Source organism: Littorina saxatilis, linkage group LG11 (genome assembly GCF_037325665.1).
Source record: "Littorina saxatilis isolate snail1 linkage group LG11, US_GU_Lsax_2.0, whole genome shotgun sequence".
Taxonomy (NCBI): domain Eukaryota; kingdom Metazoa; phylum Mollusca; class Gastropoda; order Littorinimorpha; family Littorinidae; genus Littorina; species Littorina saxatilis.
In genome coordinates this window covers 19544272-19567580 of record NC_090255.1, presented here as the reverse complement: position 1 = coordinate 19567580, position 23309 = coordinate 19544272, and the positions used below count along the sequence as shown (strand labels likewise).

General features: G+C 43.2%; 2 protein-coding genes across 2 annotated transcripts in view; one reads left to right on the top strand and one right to left on the bottom strand.

Moving 5' to 3' along the window:
- LOC138979968 (protein phosphatase 1 regulatory subunit 12A-like) overlaps positions 1–23309 on the bottom strand; it is a 65281-nt gene that overhangs the window by 31825 nt on the left and 10147 nt on the right. The gene's annotated exons all lie outside the window — the stretch shown is intronic.
- The window catches only part of LOC138979499 (anaphase-promoting complex subunit 6-like), a 32300-nt gene continuing 25835 nt past the window's right edge, over positions 16845–23309 (top strand). Inside the window, exons 1-3 of the mRNA XM_070352209.1 lie at positions 16845–16877; positions 17912–18094; positions 18276–18359. Coding sequence (XP_070208310.1) covers positions 16845–16877; positions 17912–18094; positions 18276–18359 — 300 coding nt within the window. The remainder of the gene's footprint in view (positions 16878–17911; positions 18095–18275; positions 18360–23309) is intronic.

Sequence of the window (23309 nt, the reverse complement as noted above, 5' to 3'; positions counted from 1 at the left end):
AAAATGTGCTGAGTGCTTGCATGCTCACTGTCGCAGCTCTGGTCAGTCCCAGGGTGACCGAGACAATAATCCAATCTATAGTTGTCCATGGCAACAATCAAACAGGACCAAGACAAATCTGGTTAATCGAGACACTGAAATCTGGTTTGACCGTGTCAAGCTTATCTGGCTGACCAAGACGATCTAATCTTGGTGTATAAAATCGATAAATCGAATCTGGGTGTCCGTGACAATCACATCTGGCTGACCAAGACGATCAAATCTTGGTGAGTTAAATCGATAAATCAAATCTGGCTGACGAAGACAATCAAATCTGGCTGACGAAGACAATCAAATCTGGCAGTGACGAAGACAATCACATCTAGCTGACCAAGTCGCTCATCCTGACTGCATCTTAGGCAGAGTGGGAATTGTTGTATCAATAAATTTCGCTGATTGACCTTAGTGTCATTACAGATTTAAATTCATTACAAAAAAAATCCGCACTCTGTACAGAATTTAAGCACCTGCAGGCTGTTGAGTCAAAGTGGAGAGAATGGTTTCATCCCCTGTAAAAACATCGGAAACGGTGAGCCGAATCTTTCACCCCAGAAGGACTGCGCCCTAAAGTCCGACTATCGATTGCTGCGTACTTGATACCTTGGTGGCGCGAATTTCACCCACAAATACTCCACGGTCAACTTGACAGCACACCACTCCCTCAACCAAGCCTCTCTTTCTCTCCTTCTCTGTTCATCAATCATTCTGCCCGTCACGCCTTGATCAATGTTCATAACTCAATCATCGTGCAACTTTACCCAGCTGCCAATTATTCGGCGCAAACACTACACCTATTGAATAATGTGGTAACAATGGGCTACAGTGAGAATCTATAGCCTTCACATGCACGTAACCTGCGTCCTCCTTGGCTTAGTGGATAATGAAGTACTGGCAAACAGACGTGTGGTGTCGTTAGATATATATGCGAAAGACCTTATAGGGCGGTGTAATGACTGTATGATGTATGGAGTCGGTGTGACCTGATGAGGTTGGGTGTGGGAGACTGCACAAGATGGGGGTAACGTGTGAGTGTGTGTAAGAGAGAGAGAGAGAGAGAGAGAGAGAGAGAGAGAGAGAGAGAGAGAAAGAGAGAGAGAAAGAGAGAGAAAGAGAGAGAGACAGAGATTGACAGAGAGTCAACGCAGTCTAGACAATCACCCAATTTATGCTGCATCTAAACACCGAGCTCTCCAGCAAAACTAATGATTTCAATGCCCCCCCCCCCCCCCCCTTATTTCAGGAAATAAGGGCTTATTTTCAAGAAATAAGGCCTTATTTCTAAAATAAGGGCTTATTTTTTTATGGGCTTATTTTTTTAAGGCCTTATTTTAGAATAAGGCCTTACCAGAAATAAGGCCTTATTTTTCTAAGGTCATATTGGAAATAAGGCCTTAAAAAAATAAGGCCTTAAAAAAATAAGCCCATAAAAAATAAGCCCTTATTTTTTTAAGGCCTTATTTTTTAAAGGCCTTATTTTTTCGCCTCTCAGTTGTATGATGGTACACAGAGAGAGCGGCGTTAGAGAGAGAGAGAGGAGAGACACAGACAAACAGACGGACTGACAGACAGATAGACAGATAGACAGACGGACTGACGAACGAACTGACGGACGGACTGACAGACAGAGAGAGAAAGATAGAAAGAGAGAAAGAGGGAGAGAGAGAGAGAGAGAGAGAGAGAGAGAGAGGGGGGGTGTGTGTGTGTGTGTGTGTGTGTGTGTGTGTGTGTTTGTGTGTTGTAATGTCTTTATGTGTCGTCTTTGTGTCTAGGTTTGTGTGTCTGTGTGTGTGAGTGCGTGTGTGTGTGTGTGTGTTTGCAATGCGTTAGGGTAGGTACAGGTGTACAGGAGAGTTTAGGTGCGACAACCGATTTCAACCAGTGTCATAATGTTTATCGTTTGGAAATGTTTTCTCTAGTTCCATTCATTATCTCTTATTTTCGCGCTCACGCGCATATGTACGTGCGTTCGTGAGTGTGCGCGTGCGTATGAGTGTATGTGTGTGTGTGTTGTCGTCTAAATGTGTCATTAAGTTATTGTGTGCTGCTATTAGGGTGAGCAATAGTGATGCGCAGAAAAATAAGGCCTTATTCTTTTAAGGGCTTATTTTTTTTAAGGCCTCATTTTCCTAAGGCCTTATCGAAAATAAGGCCTTATTTTATAAAGGTCTTAAAATAAAAAAGGGTTTAATTCTTTACGCCCTCATTTTTAATGACTATAGAGATTTAAGGCCTTATTTTGAAAATAAGGCCTTATTTCTCGAAAATAATGGCTTATTTCCCAAAATAAGGCCTTATTTTGAAAATAAGGGCTTATTTTTTAAGGCCTTATTTTTGGGATTTTTGACCCTTTGTGCCAAGGATAGATTTGTTCTAAATTCACTCCCTTGCCAAAGCCTGGACGTATCATGATGCCATTTCAATTGTATCCAAAAGGTCATTCGGGTGAGAGAGAATAACGGACAGTGATGTTGCAGCCATACTAATAGCGTATTTCTACAAACAGCGCACTTGTTCAGCTAAACGCCGACCGTTCAGCCATTCTTCCACAACATACACTCTCCTCTTAATTCTTTTCATGTCAGCAAACACCAAAAGTACATTCACTCGTTATTGCACGTCATAAACCTTATACTTCATTCATTCCAATAAAAAAGCTAACAGATACAAACCTCGCTCTATTTACTCCAATACAACAGCTAACTGCACACAGCTGGTCTGTCAAAGCCGCATAGCCTTACATAAACTACTCGCGCGGGTGAATAGGCGATTTTAGGAAATAACTCTGTCAGGGTTGCATGGGTTGTGAAAGAGTGAATATCCTTGCTCTTTAGGCCTAAAAAAAAAAAATAGGTGTGGTTACGGTAACCCGACCTACCCTATTTTTAGGGGACGACCCAATAACTTTTTATTACATTTGTCAAAAAAAACAAAACAAAAAAACGAGTGCAGAAAACGCAATGAAAGCGAAATCGCCCGAGTCGCACACTTATTTCCCTGTCAAGTAGGTTTAATTTGTACACATTAGAAAAAAAAGTTTTAAAAAAAAGTGATTGCCTACCTTCCTACCCTATTTTTTGTGTGGCTATGTTACCGTAACCACACCTATTTTTTGAGGGGGGCCTTATCGGACACAGAAATTCACACGTGCTCCGGTCCACGTTTTTCACCCACACCCCGCGATCGCTCGCTAGTGATTGGCCTCTCCAATGTTTATGCCAGTAAAAGCAAGTGTGATCATTCCTACACAACCCGTACAAACCCGAGAGAGTATATTCGTATATTATTTACCCTGCCTTACGCAGTACAACGTCATAGACACAGACGGACACAGTCAGACAGACACACACACACCAATACCTCAAGTGCAAATGCGCAACATCACAGCTCTAGTGACAAAAGTAAGTACAGCCTCAGAACAGCTCGCGAGAAAATATTTACCGTGTGTTTCCCATTCAAACGTCACTGACACAAGAGTAATATCACTACCACAGGTGCAAATGCAGAACATCACAGCTGTGGTGACAAAAAGATGCAGAGCCTCAGACAAGCTAAAAACATGTGAATTATTTACCGTGCATTACGCGTTACAACGTCACAGACACACAACACAGGTGGAAATACCCATGACACTGACAGCTTGAAGGATGCGGTATCGATCCGCTATTTCACTGAGATCTATCCTCCCCCCAGTAAGACAGCAACATCTGGGCTTGTCTGTCTGTCTGTCTGTCTGGTGTGTGTGTGTGTGTGTGAGAGAGAGAGAGAGGGAGGGAAGATATAATGCATTATGCAACAAAAAATATATCTCTCTCTCTCTCTCTCTCTCTCTCTCTCTCTCTCTCTCTCTCTCTCTCTCTCTCTCTCTCTCTCTCTCACACACACACACACACACACACACACACACACACACACACGAGCAAAATGCGTGCTTACCTGTCACATTTCCATCCAAATGGGGTACATGAAACGGGCGATTTAATAGTCTTCCTTCCTGACGGCCGTACAAAACTCAATAACGTGTGCACAAGAGTGTCACCAACACTGAGCGAAGGGTGTCCCTCCATGCACTGAAAGGGAAGCGGGAGGGTTGAACCGCATCCAGGGTACAGTGTACACCGAACTTAACAAACGACGGCGTTTTATCGTACTTTCTAATATTACCCGAGTCAGTTTGACATGCAGAATAAATAAAGAAAGTACGGCCTTTGCTAATATAAACAGAACATGTGAATGGAGGGAGACATACACAAAGAGAGAGGGCGAGAGAAAGAGTGGATGGGTAGGGGGGAGTGTCAGAAAGACACATACAGTGACATAGAGACACATACAGTGAGAGCGAGAGAGAGAGCGAGAGAGAGAGAGAGAGAGAGAGAGAGAGAGAGAGAGAGATTAGCCAGAGGTCACAGGTCAACAGAAACACCTTTTTATCTACCATAATCTTGCATAATATCACACGGAACTGCAAGGAAGCTCTACCAACCCTTCAGATGGGGGAGGAGAAGAAAAAGACAGATAAAAGACAGGGAGAATCAACAAATACACAAGAATGATAGGTAATTGGAACGCTTATTGTTGACAAAACAAAACGTAACATTTACCAGAATGCCGTTTTGTTTAGTCAATAATGAACGTTACATTTACCAGAATGCCGTTTTGTTTAGTCAATAATTAACGTTCCAACAACCTACCATTCTTGCTTTTTGATTTTGAATTTTGGAACGTTAGCAGTTTAACTGTTTTTGGATTAAAAACTGAGAGAGCCAAAGAAGAAAGCAAGGCAAGCAACACACACCAGTACGTCGAGTATCAAACATATGCATCAAAGAATCTCTCTCTAGCTCTGTGTGTGTGTATGTGTATGTGTGTGCGTGTGCATGTGTGTGTGCATGTGTGTGCGTGTGTGTGTGTGTGTGTGTGTGTGCGTGTGTGTGTGTGTGTGTGTGTGTGTGTGTGTGTGTGTGTGTGTGTGTGTGTGTGTGTGTGTGTGTGTGTGTGTGTGTGTCTGTGCGCCTGTCTGCATGTGCATGCACGTTAGATTTGTGTTGCTTGTCTGCCAGTGCATGCGAGAAAAGAGTACTGGAGGCTGGGCTGCATCGATCGTATCGAACAAGTAAGCAGGGCGGTGTTTGTCGGCCATCGAGCACCACCCTACCCAACCTGCTCCCCCTCCGCAACATCCTCCGGCCAACCCCCCCCCCCCCCCCCCCCCTCCCCCCCCCCCCCCGAACACACACACACACACACACACACACACATGGGTGAAAGCTATGAAAATCAAATTGACTGAAAATTTTTTGAGGCAGGGGTCCAGGGGCCGCCGAGGCCCTGGCGGGGTACGGGGCAGGGCCCCGTTAGGGGGTCCAGGGGGGCAACGCCCCCCGGCCGAAAACGAATTTTTGCATTATACATTGTGATTTTGTGGCCTTTCCTGGCAAAAAAATACACTTTTTGTCACTATCATGCAGGTCAAAAAAATACCTTCAGATTCTAATGATATGGTAAAAAGGGTAAACAAAATCAAAACAATTCACAGAAGTAATCATTTTTCTTTTGTATCTTTTCACACTTGCATCTTCCAACACAACGACACAATTGATAACAATTAACATTGACAACAGCCAATTACTAAATGAAATAGAAACTGAACAACTGAACAACTGAAATAAAAGTTCGAAATATTTAATTATAAGAAGCAAACATTGCCAGACAGGCATTGAAATAAATGATGAAACAGAATGTCACACATGCAAACAGCATGATGTAGCACTGCACAAAATAGCAACTAAGCAGTAGCATCTCTTATAGTGCAAAGTTCTCAAGGAAAAGCACTTGAGTTTCAAGCACCAAACACACAGTTTTAGTTTCATGAACTCCAACCAGTCCCATCGCCTTTGTTGGCTAGACCAGCATCAATAAGATCTGTCCATGCGTTTTCCGCAGAAATCATGTCACCACTTCGTAATGCCTGCCAAAACGCGAGAACTTTTTTTTTATCGTGATGCAGAGCGAATCCGAAAGCGAAGAAACCTCACCTACGGGGTTTACCGCATAGCAGTTCGAAAACGCGTTTCGCTTAATAAAAAAAAAAAAAAATTTTTTTTTTTTTTTTTTTTTTTTTTTTTAATAATAAAAATTGCGGATTGACGGAATTTCCGTCAGACTTATTTTCAGATTGACGGATTTCAGTCAATTGACGGGCTACTTTCACCCATGCACACACAAACGTACACGCACGCACTCACATACACTCACAGTGACACACACACACACACACACACACACACACACACACACACACACACACCTCCTCAGTCATGTATCGACTTGTGCCTGTGAATCACGGCAGTGATCAATGCACACTAGTAAAGAAACCCGCCGGACCGCCGCCAGTCCCCCAATTGATCACAACGAGTGATATTCTGACATCGCAACCAACCTCAGTCTGCATTTCCAAGAAAACACACCCCTAGCTTTAACCTTACACCCCCATAACCTCCGCAAGACTCCGGGCAGCCGACGCCATTGATCATATCGAGCAATATATTGACAACACAGCCAACCTCAGCTTCTGCATTCATCATTTTCACTCTGAGTTTTGTCCCAACACACTCTACGGAAATGATTTTTTCCCTTTAAACCTTAAAATTTAAATCCACCATTCCCACAATTATCCATGCCATTGATCATATCGAGCAATATATTGACATTACAACTAACCTCAGCTTCTGCATTCATCCCTTTCACTCCGAGTTTTGTCCCAGAAACTCTGCAGAAATGATTTTTGTTCCGTCTATAGCTTTTACTTTAAAACGACCTGACCCCCGTCAGTCCCATAATACTCCACGCCATTAATAATATTGAGCAACATATTGACATTACAACCAACCTCAGCTTCTGCATCAGTGTTCAACTTTCATTCCGGCTTTTTTTCCAAGGAAACCTGCGGAATTGGGAAATCCTTTTTTACACCCCCGGTATAGGGGTGTGTATAGGTTTTTACACCCCCGGTATAGGGGTGTGTATAGGTTTCACTGGATGTGTTTGTTTGTTTGTGTGTTTGTGTGTTTGTGTTCGCATATAGATCTCAAGAATGAACGGACCGATCGTCACCAAACTTTGTGAACAGGTTCTATACATTCCTGAGACGGTCCTTACAAAAATTGGGACCAGTCAAACACACGGTTTGGGAGTTATTGGTGGATTAAGATTAAGAGTGACATAGTAATGGTCAAAGGGAAATAACCTTCTCAGTTGGTGGCAGTGAGAATGGTTATTTCCCTTTGACCAACGGGGGTGTTTTTCCTACCTCGACGTACCCTTTCGCAATGGACCCTGTGTTTACGCGAATAAACATTCTGACTTCTGACTTCTGTGTTTACGCGAATAAGCATTCTGACTTCTGACTTCTGACTTCTGTGTTTACGCGAATAAGCATTCTGACTTCTGACTTCTGACTTCTGTGTTTACGCGAATAAACATTCTGACTTCTGACTTCTGACTTCTCACTTCTGACTTTGAAATAACCATTCTCACTCACTCACTGCCACCAACTGAGAAGGTTATTTCCCTTTGACGGGGGTGTTTTTCCTACCTCGGAGGAATTTCTTGTTTCGTCTAGCTTTTACCTCAAAACCGCCTGACCCCCGCCAGTCCCATAACACTCCAAGCCATTACTAATATTGAGTAAAATATTGACATTACAACCAACCTCAGCTTCTGCATGTACAGCTTTCATTCCGGCTTTTTTCCAAGGAAACCTGCGGAATTGGGAAATCCTTTTTTTCGTCTAGCTTTTACCTCAAAACCGCCTGACCCCCGCCAGTCCCATAACACTCCAAGCCATTAATAATATTGAGCAAAATATTGACATAACAACCAACCTCAGGTCTTCAATCGTTCCCTCAACTTTAGTTTCAGCCCAAGAAAACCACCACGGGCTTTCCTGCGCCATCTCTGGATCAATGGTCCAGCAATCACTTCTCATTTGTCAAATGATGGAAAAAGAAAAGACAAGAAATGCAACTCCCCCCCCCCCCCCCCTGCAAGAAAAGCACAAAGGCACAGACGAAATCGAAGTCCCAGCTAAGGAAGAGATTTATGTCTCCTGCACAGATTCAAATTGGCAGACCTTGAGAAAATAGGAACGGTCGAATGGATTGATGGTGGGACGGGTAAGAAAGTCAGAACATAAATAAACGCTGGACAGGAGTTCGCAAGTCTTGAGGAGTCAACGAACAGAAATCTGAGCAACCAATATTACAGACACTGACAGACTATAAATCTATGATATGACAAACCTCAGACCACAGCGAGTGACGATGCCATAGCAACGGCCTCAATTTCTGCATAAACAGTATACATCTAATTTCTGCTTCAAATAAACGTCTCTGCGTCTAATGTCTGCTTCAAATACACGTCTATGCGTACTAGTTTCAGCTTCAAATAAACGCTCATGCATAGTAACCACGAAAAATATAAAATAATCAATATCAGAAGTGCATTAATTATAACGACCATCACATGCAGTCGACGCGCGGTGACACAAGCGTTCATTTGGCTTTTCCCAAAAAGCCGATGTTACTGAAAATAGAATCGGTAATTCTGGGAAACCTGTCACTGGAAGTAATCATTACAATTTCTATTTTCGATCAGTCAAATTAGAACAGCTTCAAAGTGTATGCATACGATCGATTTCAACGGTTGGAAATCAATAATCATCTTCAACAGAGATCCACTTCAAAAACGACCACAAGCATGTCTTACCCAATCACAGCTGAGCCGGCACACATAGCACGAAGGGGAAAACAACCGTTGTATTCCGACTCCTTTGCCTGTCCAATCATGAAGTCATCCTGGTAATGTAAATCCCGTTGAAAATGTCACTTGTATCCTACAATCACGATTCTGAAGCTTTACAATCACGCTTATGAAAATGAAGTATGCACTGCACGTTTTTAATGAAGTTTGTACTGCACGTTTCAAATGAAGTTTGTACTGTACGATCAATATGAAATTCACATTACACGATCGCAATGAAGTCCACAATTCTTTAAACAAAAAATAATAATAATTTAAAAGTCAAGACTATGCTGCACAATCAAAAGACTGCCATCAGTACCTAGCACAATTCAAGTCCATCCGACACGATTAACATTCAAAATCCAAAGTGTATGATCAAAAAGTCCTTGATGCAAGATCAACGTGAAGCTTACATGGGTGTACAATGAAAATTAAGTCCAAACTGCAAGATTATTAGTCCATCCCGCACGATCAAAATCGCATAAAAAATTCCTCTAGTCCACACGACAGAAAATTAAGAACGCAATGCGCAAAAAGTGTTCAGTTTAAACTGTGCGATCACAATTAAAATTAACACTGCACGTTAAAAAAAACCACGTTAAAACTCCTCCATGAACTGCAAAAAGGAAGTCAACGGCGTCTTTCACAGCCAAGATTCACGAACGCTTCAACAATACCATTTCTTTTCCTATTTTTCGTTACCACTGTCCCACCTTTTCTACTGAACACCATTACTATCGAAGCAGCGAATCAGAGACATTCCACTCACACGGCCTTTTCTCAGCATCCATTCCAGTAACTTGCAGAGGGGGGGGGGGGGAGGGAGGGGGAGGGGGGTATCGAACTGCTATGTCGGAATGCAATCTGTTTACCCCTAGTGCCGTGACAATGTACTCGCTGCCTTGCTCGCTTTCGCCGCTATTTTCGGCTTGCGCACCAGCACCCATCCTTTAAACCTCCCTTTCAAAGCAGTTATTCTAAGCTGTGAATGATAGCCTGCATGCGTTTTTATCTGCCTTTTTGAGCTGGTAAACATCACTCCTTTTTTGCCTCTGCGATGTAACGGTGAAGAATGTTCGTGTTGGAAGTTTTGTGTTTGTTTTTGTTTTGTTTTTGCAGAAAATGATGGATAATTAATAGAGGCTAGACAGCAGGGTCTCGCATCCATTGAATTTTTGAAAAAATCGCAAACGTTCCTGCAAAACGACATCTTTTTATTTTAAACACACACACACACACACACACACACACACACACACACACACACACACACACACACCAAATCCCTCAAAAATCTCAGAAAAGTTTCCGTCTGAAGCCTATATGGCGGGAAAAAAAGGCTAAGAATTCTTTCTGGCACCGCAATCAGAAAAATAACCGACATTCCAAAATGCAAACAGTTTCCGGTGATAATCCTTTACAGTTTTTGTCTCCCCGCCGTGTTTGATGAATCCCACACCGTCAACCGTTACACAGCCGTAGGGTCATAAAAATACAATCTCGCCCTCGGCGCCCCTCCAATTTTTGTCTTCTTACCCATTACCGCTTGCTTTACATTGCAGGAGCTATCAATTCTACAAATATTGCTCGTGGATGCCAAAATACACACAGACTTCTAACGCTATTCCCCACGATTTTACAACGCTGCTTTCATTTGTTACTGTTTATTTGTGTAAACTGTGTAACGTAAAATGGTTACCCTTGGATCGTTGTTGTGGCCTTCATGCTTCTGTTGTTTTCGACTTCTTTTTTGGGGGTATGTTTTCTCTTTTCTTTGTCTTGTATCTTCCATTGTGATTTTTCTTTGAGCGCGCGCCCGCGCATGCATGCACACACACACACACACACACACACACACACACACACACACACACACACACACACACACACACACACACAGTGTTCCTCGTCCCTAATCTGACGGGCGCCTCCTGTTTGTGACTGTATCTTATATCGATACCACAAAATCGATATACTCTCTCAGTGCCCGCCCGCGCTCCCCCCCTCTCACCATCATCTAATCTCATCTCTTTGAGACATCTCGAAATCACTTGGACCGTCTGAGAGTTCTGGTGCCTTTCTACATAGTCCCACCTTCCCCTAGTATCCCAACACCCCCCCCCCCCCCCCACTCTGTCGCTGTCTCTGTCGCTGTCTCTGTCTCTGTCTCTTGATTCTGTAATCCATGATAAACTGTTGAATGCCATTCAAAGGGAGGGAATCAATGGAAGGTTTTTGAATAGTTTGAAAAGCATGTATAGTTCCCTCATGGCCTGCGTAAGAGCAAATGGCGAGTTGTCTGAGTGGTTTGAGTGTCCAAATGGGGTCCGACAAGGATGTGTGTTAAGCCCTACATTGTTCTCACTTTTCACAGTTGGCCTCAGACATTACTCAGACGGGCAGGCATGGTATTCAGCTTTTGCCCGGTTTGATGGAACTGTTTATTGTATCGTTTGCCGACGATGTTGTACTTATGTCTACTATCCCTATTGGTCTACAACACCAGCTGGACTGTCTGAAGGAATGTTGTGAAAAACTTAAATTGGTGGTGAATCAAGAAAAAACCAAAGTTATGGTTTTCAGAAAAGGTGGTTATTTGGCAAAAAAAGAGAAATGGCATTTCGACGGAAATAATTTGGAAGTTGTAAATGAATACTGTTATTTGGGTTTTAAATTCACTTCAATGTTAAGTTTAAGACGAGGAACTGACCACCTTGTGGGTAAGAGCAAAAAGGCCGTATTTTATTTGGTGGGCATATTTCAAAAATTGAAAGAAATGACAGTTACCACCTTTTTTAAGATCTTTGATGCAAAAGTTCAGCCAATTTTGTTGTATTCCTCAGAAATATGGGGTTGGTCCCGGTTAGATACCATGGAGAAAGTGCATATCATGGCATGTAAACGCTTTTTAGGTGTACCAACATGTACACCAAACAGAATTATTGGTTTAAATTGCTAATAATGAGAGACGACAGATTGCCAAAACAAGCCTATACAATGTTGTATAACATGGATGAAAGAGGAAAAAGATGTTGGGCCTCGGAAATCCGAAATATATTGTCTGAAACTGGTTTTAACTTTGCATGGCTTAACCAAGGTGTCGGCGGTGTGAAATGGTTTTTGAGGGTCGTTAAGCTCCGATAGGATAACATGTATAAACAAGAATGGTCCGGCACAGTGTCACAAAGGGACCGTTATGAATTGTACGCTAAATTTAAATCGGTGCTGCATGTTGAAAGTTACTTGTTCAATATTGACATTTATTGTTTTAGGGAAGCACTTACACAGTTTAGACTTGGTGTATTGCCAATTAATAACAACCTTAAACGATTCAGTGCTATTATGGAATCAAGATATTGTATTTTTTGTGAAAATGTAGCCTAAGATGAACACCACTTCCTCTTATGCTGTCCATTATATTCTGATTTAAGAAAAAGATTTATAGGAAGCATGTGTGAAGGTTCTGTGTCTACCATTTTGTCATTTTCAGATGTTAAGAGGTGTCGCCTCGTTGCTAAGTTCATTTTCCACGTCATAAAACGTCGACAACTGCATGTTGAAACACTGCAATGTTAGAGATGGTACCGTTGTAATTGTAAACGATTATTATATAACATGTCAGGATAAATGTGTAAGACGTGTATATGTGCAAAATTCCCCTAACCCACATCCCCTCTTCCCTGGTTTGTATATGGGCCAATGGCCATACGTACAATAAACCACCCAAAAGTCTAAAAGTCAACAAGTCGCGTAAGGCGAAAATACAACATTTAGTCAAGTAGCTGTCGAACTCACAGAATGAAACTGAACGCAATGCAACGCAGCAAGACCGTATACTCGTAGCATCGTCAATCCACAGCTCACGGCATAGGCAGTGAACTTGACAAGAAGAGCGGGGTAGTAGTTGCGCTGGGAAGGATAGCACGCTTTTCTGTACCTCTCTTCGTTTTAACTTTCTGAGCGTGTTTTTAATCCAAACATATCATATCTATATGTTTTTGGAATCAGGAACCGACAAGGAATAAGATGAAAGTGTTTTTAAATTGATTTGGAAAATTTAATTTTGATAATAATTTTTATATATTTAATTTTCAGAGCTTGTTTTTAATCCGAATATAACATATATTTATATCTATTTGGAATCAGCAAATGATGGAGAATAAGATAAACGTAAATTTGGATCGTTTTATAAAAAACATATTTTTTTTACAATTTTCAGATTTTTAATGACCAAAGTCATTAATTAATTTTTAAGCCACCAAGCTGAAATGCAATACCGAAGTCCGGGCTTCGTCGAACATTACCCGACCAAAATTTCAACCAATTTGGTTGAAAAATGAGGGCGTGACAGTGCCGCCTCAACTTTCACGAAAAGCCGGATATGACGTCATCAAAGACATTTATCAAAAAAATGAAAAAAAACGTCCGGGGATTTCATACCCAGGAACTCTCATGTCAAATTTAATAAAGATCGGTCCAGTAGTTTAGTCTGAATCGCTCTACACACACACAGACAGACACACACACACACACAACGACCCTCGTCTCGATTCCCCCCTCTACGTTAAAACATTTAGTCAAAACTTGACTAAATGTAAAAAGTCTCTCTCTCTCTCCCTCCCTCTCTCTCTCTCTCTCTCTCTCTCTCTCTCTCTCTCTCTCTCTCTCTCTCTCTCTCCCCCCCCCCCCCGTACCCTCGTCTCACAGTTAGTATATAGATATCCCACTGTGTTGGGCTTCGGGGTAAGTTATCTCGGCTACGGCAGATGAAAATACCGTACTTGGGACTGCCAGTATGTTCCAACTTGAACTGGCTCTCCGATCACATTTAATGGCCACAGCAATCCGAGTGAAGTTTATGCAGTGAAGATAGTGGTTGAATCTACCATTTTGATTTCCCCACTGGGTATAACGTGCTCCTGGAATTATCCCGCCGATAGCTTTGCATCTCTTTATAAAACTGGCAACGGGCCAGGGTTGGGAGGTGGACGTGCCCCTTGGGCCGCGCGGGATGTGGTGGGGATGCGGAGTATTGGTAGGGATGGGGATGTACGCTCGTCCCATAAAGCCTGTCCTTAACTGGGCGAAGTCGACTACACCCAGTATACTTCGCGACGGGCGCTGTGGCGGGGTGGTAAGACGTCGGCCTCTTAATCGGAAGGTCGTGAGTTCGAATCCCGGCCGCGGCCGCCTGGTGGGTTAGTGTGGAGATTTTCCCAATCTCCCAGGTCAATGTATGTGCAGACCTGCTAGTGGCTTATCCCCCTTTGTGTGCACACGCAAGCACAAGACCAAGTGCGCACGGAAAAGATCCTGTAATCCATGTCAGAGTTCGGTGGGTTATAGAAACACGAAAATAACCAGCATGCTTCCTCCGAAAGCGGCGTATGGCTGCCAATGCGGCGGGGTAAAAACGGTCATACACGTAAAAATCCACTCGTGCATAAACACGAGTGTACGTGGGAGTTTCAGCCCACGAACGCAGAAGAAGAAGAAGTATACTTCGCGAAGCTGGCCGCACGAAGCTCCAGCACTGAGTTTTCGTTAAAAAGGCTTCGGGCTCAATTAAGGACACCAATAATGAGAAATGGAATGCTGGAAATCGTGTATCTATGGTTGTTGTGCACGATGTGAGCAAACCTTCTGCCCCCTACCACCCCAACCTCCCCCCATCGCGTTCTCCAATACTATACCGGTGGGGGCATGGCGGGAATCATAAACCAGCAGGTGGCGGTGAATGCTCTCATTCCATATTCCACGACGTGACATAAAAGCGATGTGCGCATTTCACACACCGGAGTGTAGCATTAGCTGATGAAATTCGCCGCACGTCCTATACTCCTGGCTCAACCCCTTCTCACACAGAAGCAATCGTCAGAAACTCCTTCGCAACTCTGCAAGATTGCTGTGACAGCTCAAATGACCGAGCTAAAAAGAAAAGTAACAAAATAAAAAACACTCACTCAATGACAAATTATTTGTAAAAAGTTCCCCCGAGGACCTGACTTTGAACGCAAACTGTTGGCCTGTTGTCCGGGTTGGTGTCAGAAATCTGCTGGTTTAGTAGGCACTATCTTCCACCTGATACTCGTCCTCAAAATTTCGAGAGGATCTGATGCACGCTTCTTGCAGGCATCGTCCTCAAAGGAGAGACAAATTTAGTAACTGGGACTGCGGTCTAATGCAGGGTTCTTGTAGGCAGTCGACTTCATATTGTTGGACTCTTTATAAAAACTCCAGGTAAAAAAAACAATAACTGGAATTGCGGTCTAATGCAGGCTTCTTGCATGCATTCGATCTCATATTGTTGGACTCTTCCCCAAAACTCCAGAGAACAAACAAAATCAATAACTGGAATTGCGATCTAATACAGGCTTTTTGTGTGCATTCGATATAATATTGTTGGACTCAACAGGCTTTTTGCAAAAATACGACCTCATAGTGTTTGCTCACGTAAAGAACGCCAGTTGTCAATGCGGGAAGACTCCCCATTACGTGACAGTAGAAAAATTACGGCAACGCCAAAACAAGTCTCAATCGAAATGTCAGGAAGGATGTGCACGCCAGATCTCACGGAGAGAATAGAGCTGTGCGACCCCTGGTGTTTTTGGTTTCTTTTGCTAGCTTTATTATGTTGGAGCCCATTGTCCCATTCTCATTGTTGCATATACATATATATGAAAGCTGCAGTCGAGAAATGTTGAAGATACGCATGTATATATACATCTCTGCCAGTTGACCCCGTTTTGAGAACATCGCACTTCAATATGCAATCCACAGACATTAACAGGTCTATTCTTTCATGTGCGTGATTTCAATTCCGCAAATTTTCTATTCTGTATATGACTCCACTGAAGACATGGATGTGAAACACAGGTCAAGATCTCATTCATCTTCAACAATCACTGTACACACTCCGTCCATTCTTCTCCTCGTCGGTCATGCTAGGTCTTAACCCTTTCTCCTGTTTGTCCTCATACTCTGCACCAACCTTGTTCAGCCAGCAAACTTTGAGTTTGAAAGTCCTTGGCAGCAACAAATGGAAGACAAGTTGCACAGGAATTCATGAAGGCATGAATGTAAAACACAGATGCTCGAAAAGGAGAACGGATTCATCTTCAATAATCGCACTCAATTCACTTTCGCACTCATTCAATTAAAAATCTTGTCGTCTTTCCCTTGTCTACTCTTTGCCCTCTTACCCTGCAACCACATTGTTGAGGCAGCAAAGATTGAAAGTCCTTGACCGCAACAAATGGAAGACAAGTGAGGGTAGCTGCCACGAGGGAAACAAGGCAAGGACAAGGTCATGGCAACAACAACAATATGTACGTGACTAACCGCAGGTAAGACTTTCATGCCAACGAAAAAAGCCCAGCATTGAGTAACGAGGATGAAGACGCACTCCTTCCCGTGTAAATAGTTCGGCTCAAAATCTCGGATCTGGCTAAGCTTTTACATGGGATAAGACCATCCCTCTACTTAGACACATACCAAAAAGCAACGGCCTGAGTGTTTTCTGTGCAGAGTTTGACTTGTTGTTAAGTTAATTTATCAACAAAAATTAGTGGCATTCAGTTAATTTCTCAAAAAACATTAGTGGCAATCTGTCAAATTAATTCTTTGAAATGTTCCAACCATTTGCACACAAATGCACCCAGGCGGTTGACTGTTGGTATGTGTCTAACTGAAGGGATGCTCTTATTCTACGCAAAAGACCATGTAGCTCTTGGAGCCGAGCTGTATTCGCGGGAAGAGCTGTACCTTTAAAACAGAAGAAAGAAGAGACGGAAGAGATAAAAGCTGTGCCAACAGTCGGCACTGGCATGGATGGCGCCTGTGAGCCTTGTTTCATTTCATGCTCACTAATTCCCGCCTTTTTCATCACTACTGCCCTCCTTATACACTTGGTGGTAGCTGCTGTTTGTTGGGGTGGGGGGGGGGGGGGGGCGGCGCAGACAGACTGACAGCTATCTGATAGGAAGCCGTGCACTGACAAAGACACGATGGATGAGAGTCAAGGTCTGAGTGAAGTGGCGGTAACATCCCTGTCATAATCATTGCGGCCCGTCAATAACAATAACCTCTAGCAAAAATAAGCTCGATGCAGCGAGAGCCAGCCGGTATATTTTGTCTCCAAAGTTTTCTAGACTGTGGGCTTCAATGTTGAACAAGATAATTATATTCTTGGAAGAAACTTACAGGGATGTTGCTAAGTATATTTTCTTCCGCAAATTTGCCGAAATGTACATGTATATAATTGGTTTCGGCAAATTGCCGAAAATTTAAAGCAGTCCTACTTCCCCCAATCATGAAAAACAATCGGCACATCTGCCGAAATAACGATTAAGTGATCGACGATGTCAAAGAAGTTTCGGTGTTTGCCAACCGCCGACTCCTAATGACATCCCTGAATGTTGGAATGCAATTTCTGCTGATGTACTCCAATCGTAACAGGCCTGGCCACAGTCGTCATAACTACGCTGTGATAATTATACTTGGTTGCACGTCAGATTTTGCGATGGCACGACCTGGTCACGACATGAAGATTCCAACAATAACAACAAAACAGCAACCACGGCTTTACACGTTTCGGGCGGGGCGGGTTGGGGCCGGACACAGTCGTCATCCTACAGCACAGTTTCACTCACGAGAACACCTGGCGACGAACGTTGGAATGAGAACTTAAGACCCTGAACCATACGTGGGGTACCATCCAGAGACTCACCCAGAACAGACAGGAGTGGAGGTCCTTCGTTGCTGCCCTACATGCCAACAGGCATAACGGGCAGTAAGTAAGTACTCCATCTCCAGCGAGACCAGAAAGCCTTTGCTATCAATGCTGGTACCAATGATCCAGTTGTCCACGATGAGTCAAGACTTTCCGGCCTCTTCCCTCTAACCTTCAAGAGGTACATGGTTGTATTCGTAGCTCGGCAAAAGGACAGAAACATGACCAAGTCTCGATCAAAGCACTGGAAGACAGCTTTCCAATGCCAGTTGTCTGCGCATGAAAAACAACAACAACAAAAACAACCATGGAACACCCAAGCCCTATGCCGTTTCTTTCCAGGACGGATTGGGTCTGGGGTACGGGGTGTGCAATGATGATGATGATGACGATGATGACGATGATGATGATGATGATGATGATGATGATGATGATGATGATGATGATGATGATGATGATGATGATGATGATGATGATGATGATGATGATGATGATCTAGCTATCCATGCATACTGTGATCTTCCAGTTTCAACTTTCACGAATTAAAAAAACAACAACCAGGAAAGGTATCTCCAGAGCTTTCTAACTTTTAACTTTCTAAAATGCGCACGACTTGGGTTCCCTGGCGACTTCTCAACAAAGATAGAAGCATGATAGCTCTGTAAGACAACATTCCTTTGCGTCGAAATCAAACAACCGTGTGCAGATTCCCAAAGGACCACCTCCACAGATACCCATGCCATTGCTTTCCATGACCGGCAATGCAGAACGCATCGAAACTGCCAAGAACGTGAGAGAGAGAGAGAGAGAGAGAGAGAGAGAGAGAGAGAGAGAGAGGGGGGGAGAGGGAGAGAGAGAGAGAGGAGAAAGAGAGAGAGAGTGTGTGTGTGTGTGTGTGGGTGTGTGTGACTGTGTGTGTGGTGTGTGTGTGTGTGTGTGTGTGTGTGCGTGTGCGTGTGTGTATGCTTCTTTCTGTGTGTCTGTGTAGGTCTGTTCGTGTGTATTTTGGGGTGGGGCAAGGGAGGCAAGGGGGTTCCTTAACAAAGCTTGTGGTTTAGTGGATCGGACAGAAAGAAGTAATCAGCCGCACTGGGGGCCAGCAGACAACCAGGGAGGAAAGCCAAGCTACAATATCTATAGATCTAAACACAAGCCATCTTTCATCTTTGTCCCTCCGTGCCTCCTCCTCCCCTTTCGTCCAGAGAAAAGCAATATATATAGACACGTCCAGAGAAAAGCAATATATGAGACAGTGACAAAAGGTCAGGTGTCATGTCTACTGTCCCGAATGACACACAATTGCTGACATTTCACCATTGCCAAAAGAATAAACAAATAAGAAATAGGTAGAAAATGAATGTGAAAACTGACTTTGATTGTTGATCAGTATTTTCTATACCACTAACAAATAATCTACTTACACATAGCTGTTTGGCAAATGTATGTTGCATGGGACACACTGACATGAAAGTGGAAGATGTTTTTCCCTCTAGAGAAACTACATATCAAGTTACACTTTTTGTGCTCTTCCATTCCAGTTGGCAATCAATTGTTAACGCATGTTATTAGAAAAAATAGAACGAAAACAGATTAGATAGAATGAAAAATGTACTGGTGATGTCATTTGGGACATACTGACATGAACACGTCACCTTTTGTCATTGTCTCATATATAGACACGGTTCCTGCCGGCAAGTTATTGACAGTTTCTGTACTTTGCTTGCAACTAGAAGAGAAAGGCAAGTCGACTGTGTGAGCGTGCGTGTGCGTGTGTTGAGGGAGGATAGGGGTGGGGGGGGGGGGTGAGGTGGTGGTACTTTGACAAAAGGGTCGGTCAGGAAGGAGTAATCAGCAGCACGGAGAGGGGAAGGTATCTGGGAGTTCAGAAAAGTAACACAATCTATAGATCTACATACATAACAGGCCTTCTTTCATCTTGGTCCCTCCGTGCATCATCCCTTCTCGTCATGGGAATCACAATACAGAGGTTGCGGAGAAAACGATCAAATACTCGCTATAGAACCGAGATAAAAGTGACATATCTAGTTCTAGTTTCAGACTGCCGGTGTAACATCCCATCCAGGTATACCAGTTCGTCCCCCGGGGGGCCATTCCCTGAGGCGCAAAAGGGGTGTTCCAGCCGCAGTCCAAGAAGAAATGACGTCATTCGTCTCGTTTCCGTATTGAGTTTTCGGTTTTTCTCCTCGCAACTATAATATATCTAGCTACGGTGCCTGTCAGGATATTTTGATAGTGTCTACATTTCGCTAAGCCGTTTGAGAGAAGCAAGTCCTTTCATGAGATGGTATTTTAGGGTTGGTATGTACTTTATACAGTCTATTGAAGGGTGGTGTCTGAGTTCTTCTTTCTGTGCAAGTGGACCTTCCATAAAAGACAGGATTAACTGTCTTGACAAATAAATATGCAAGATAGATGTTCCGAAATTGAAGGGATATGACATACGGATTATACCAACCACTTTCGTTTGTAGTCACTTCGTAAGTGGTTCACAACCACAGAAAAACAGATGCCGTCATGCACATGTATGCACACGTAAAATGCACATGCACATGTTCCAAACTAAGTGTCAGTCACATGTATTCTCATTCACAAATAAATAGAACACGATGGATACATTTTTTTCTTAAACAGACACCTGATCCATAAGTATGAATGTATTGTATCTGTGTTTCTTACTGCTTCCTCCATCCTAGAAAGACCAGTGGTTGTTGTTGTTTCAGCTATTGCTGTTGTTATTGACGATGATGGAACTCTTACTAGTGTTGCTTCTGTGCTGCTGCTTCGGTTATTCTTGCTGTACATACGTCAGTCACTACTATCTTTCCATCAGCAGTGCCAACAGTAGCATAGTCAAGAGAAGTGGGCTACCTTGTACAGTGGAACCTCCCTTTTAAGATCTCCAACAATCTGAGAAAATCAGGTCTTAAAAATTAGGGAGTCTTAAAATGGGGGTAAATTTACAGAGGGGTTATGAACAACAAGTCTGAGAAAACAGGGTCTTACAAGGGAGGAAGTCTTAAAAGGGGGTTTCCACAGTACTACTGAGCCTTCCTCAACACAAAGCGACCCAAAATGCCACACGTTGCAACCATTCAGTGCACGTGAAATCGGTCACACCCAGTTTCATATTGCTTCCTTCCTGTGCAAGAATCCCTCCCTATCAGCTCCGCGTCCGCCTAAAGGCACAGTTCTGTCCGTGCGAACGATTCGGCTTAGCCATCTCAGATCTTGCCAGGCTGTTACATGGGCTAAGACCATCCCTCCACTTAAACACATACCAACATCAACACAGCACTGAAAGTGGCCAGTATTTTACTCAGTGGAAACATGTAACTGGCGAGTAGAAATGTTCATCTACTCGCCAAATGCGTCTCAAGTTGCTAAACAAATGGTTGGTTTGGCGAGTAAAATTTGCTCTCTGGCTAGCACATTTTGAGAAGCAATAGCCACAGGCTAGTGCACCATTTTGTGGACTTTCAGGGCTGCAACAGCATGCTTTTTTGTGCAGAGGGGAATTGTGTGTGTTAATTTAACTGAGACTTGTGTCAATCTGCGAAATTAATTCATCCAAAACTATGCCCAGGAAGCAGTCAGGCTGTTGGATTTCTGGTTTGCCGCGGTGTACAAGTGGAAGGATGGTAGTATGCCATGTAAAGCCTTGGCAGATCTGGGGTAACAATCACAAAAGTTCTGTTTTCACGAGAAAGACTGTGCCTTCAAACAGCCCTGCTCCCCAGTACAGAAGGTGGAAGGATGGTAGTATGCCATGTAAAGCCTTGGCAGATCTGGGTTAACAATCAGAAAAGTTCTGTTTTCACGAGAAAGACTGCCTTAAAACAGCCCTGCTTCCCAGTTCAGAAGGTGGGAGGATGTCTTTTGCTGTACGCCTACAACTCGAGACGCCAAGATGCACATCTAGATAGCGATACACCCGCTTTTAGCCTGCTCCACAGAGCAACAATACAACTATGTGCAGCTGAATCAACGAGGCGGAATTATACAGAATACGCACAACCTGCACTGATATTTATGTCTGTTTGCAACAACTCCTGTGTAGCACGTGCTCCGTTGCTCTGGAAGTTACACAGCAAATAGTTGTTGGATAAAACTAAACTGCCTCTGGCTCTATTCGCCTACATTTTCCCTTCAGTAAGTCTTGGGAGTAACAGAATCTGTATCGCCCATTCTGAAAAATGTCTCATTCTTTACAGACAGAAACCACCAATTGTAATAAGCATCAAGGACACACACACACACACACACCTGATCTCTGGATCTGGTCGGTCGCACACTCTTTTGAGCATTAGCCCATGAAAGAATTCGTATTTAAACAATGAAGCTAGATACTGCAAGGAAGATGAAGCGCAAAAAAATGTAAGCAAACAGGTTGCACCTTTTTTTTTTTATTTAGCCACAGACCTGGAAGAAATCCATTGACATCACTTCGGTTGACAAGCGTAAATGACCTACTTCAAAGAACAGCCAGTACAAACAATGGCCGCTTCGATTGCATATATATCTTCAGAGCTGCGACCCAAGAGGGGAATCCATCATTCGGTTTAAAGGCCTTAAAAGCCAAACACAAATCTAGTCAACTTCCCTGAAAGTACATGGAAGAAATATTTTACTTAGAACTACCTCCGAAGAGGGTAGAAGCAGAGCCTCTTTGCTACCTCCTCCAAAAAACACATACATGTGCAGAAACAGGACCTGCTCGACTTCACAGGCTACTGACTCCTTTGGAATCCATCATTCGGATAATAAAGGATAGAAACTACTTTCTGGAAAGAACACCCAGTGCAAGAAATGGACGGCAATATTTGCACAGCTTCCAGACTAAGACCCAAACTAACGAACACACAAACGGAGACGAGATTCAGGCTTACCAGCCGACCCCATCCCCTAATATTTAATAGTGAAAGAGACGGAGGCAGACACGTGAGGGGCTGGGGATCGGGGGGTGGGGGTGGGTGGTTCTGGGTGCTCTTTAAGTTTTAATAACTATTGCATTTTCAAAGCTGAGAGCAGGAAATGAACGTCACAGCGGGTTTCTGTCATGGCATCAGCTGTTGGATCTTTTCACATATTGGCGCTGCGCGAAGTGAACGGATCGTTTTCTCTTGGCAGTAAGCATGACGTGATATGCACAGCAATACAAAATAAGCTGTGGTTGCGTAGCGGACGGTTATTCAAGGAGAAATGAACGGGGTTTTAACTCGTGCGGAATGCAGTGGGAGCAGAGATTCTTCACGTTGAAGATTACAGGGGACTCTGCTGAGTCTCTGCCTATGCCAAACAGATTAGATGACGCCGGCAAAGCAGTCATACACTTTCTCTTTTAAATGTCAAAACTGAGAAAACAAAACAAAAAATATCTATTAAAAACAATGTGAACAAGAACATGCTTCAAAAACTACAACTAAGATTTCAGGAGAAAAGTCTCCCACGTCTTTCTACTACAACATTATTGGTTATAAGGTATGAACGAAAACTACTGTTGTTTTCGTGATGCATGCTTCATTACGTTAAGTCCCTAAAGCTGAACATACTATATATGAAAACAGACACAATAAATTTAAGTTTGCTGAGAGAGTGAGTAAGTGTGTGTGTGTGTGTGTGTGTGTGTAGGTGTGTATAGGTGTGTGTGGGTGTGTGTGGGTGTGTATAGGTGTGTGTGTGTGTGGGTGTGTGTGCGTGGGCGTTTCCCATATTGTACATT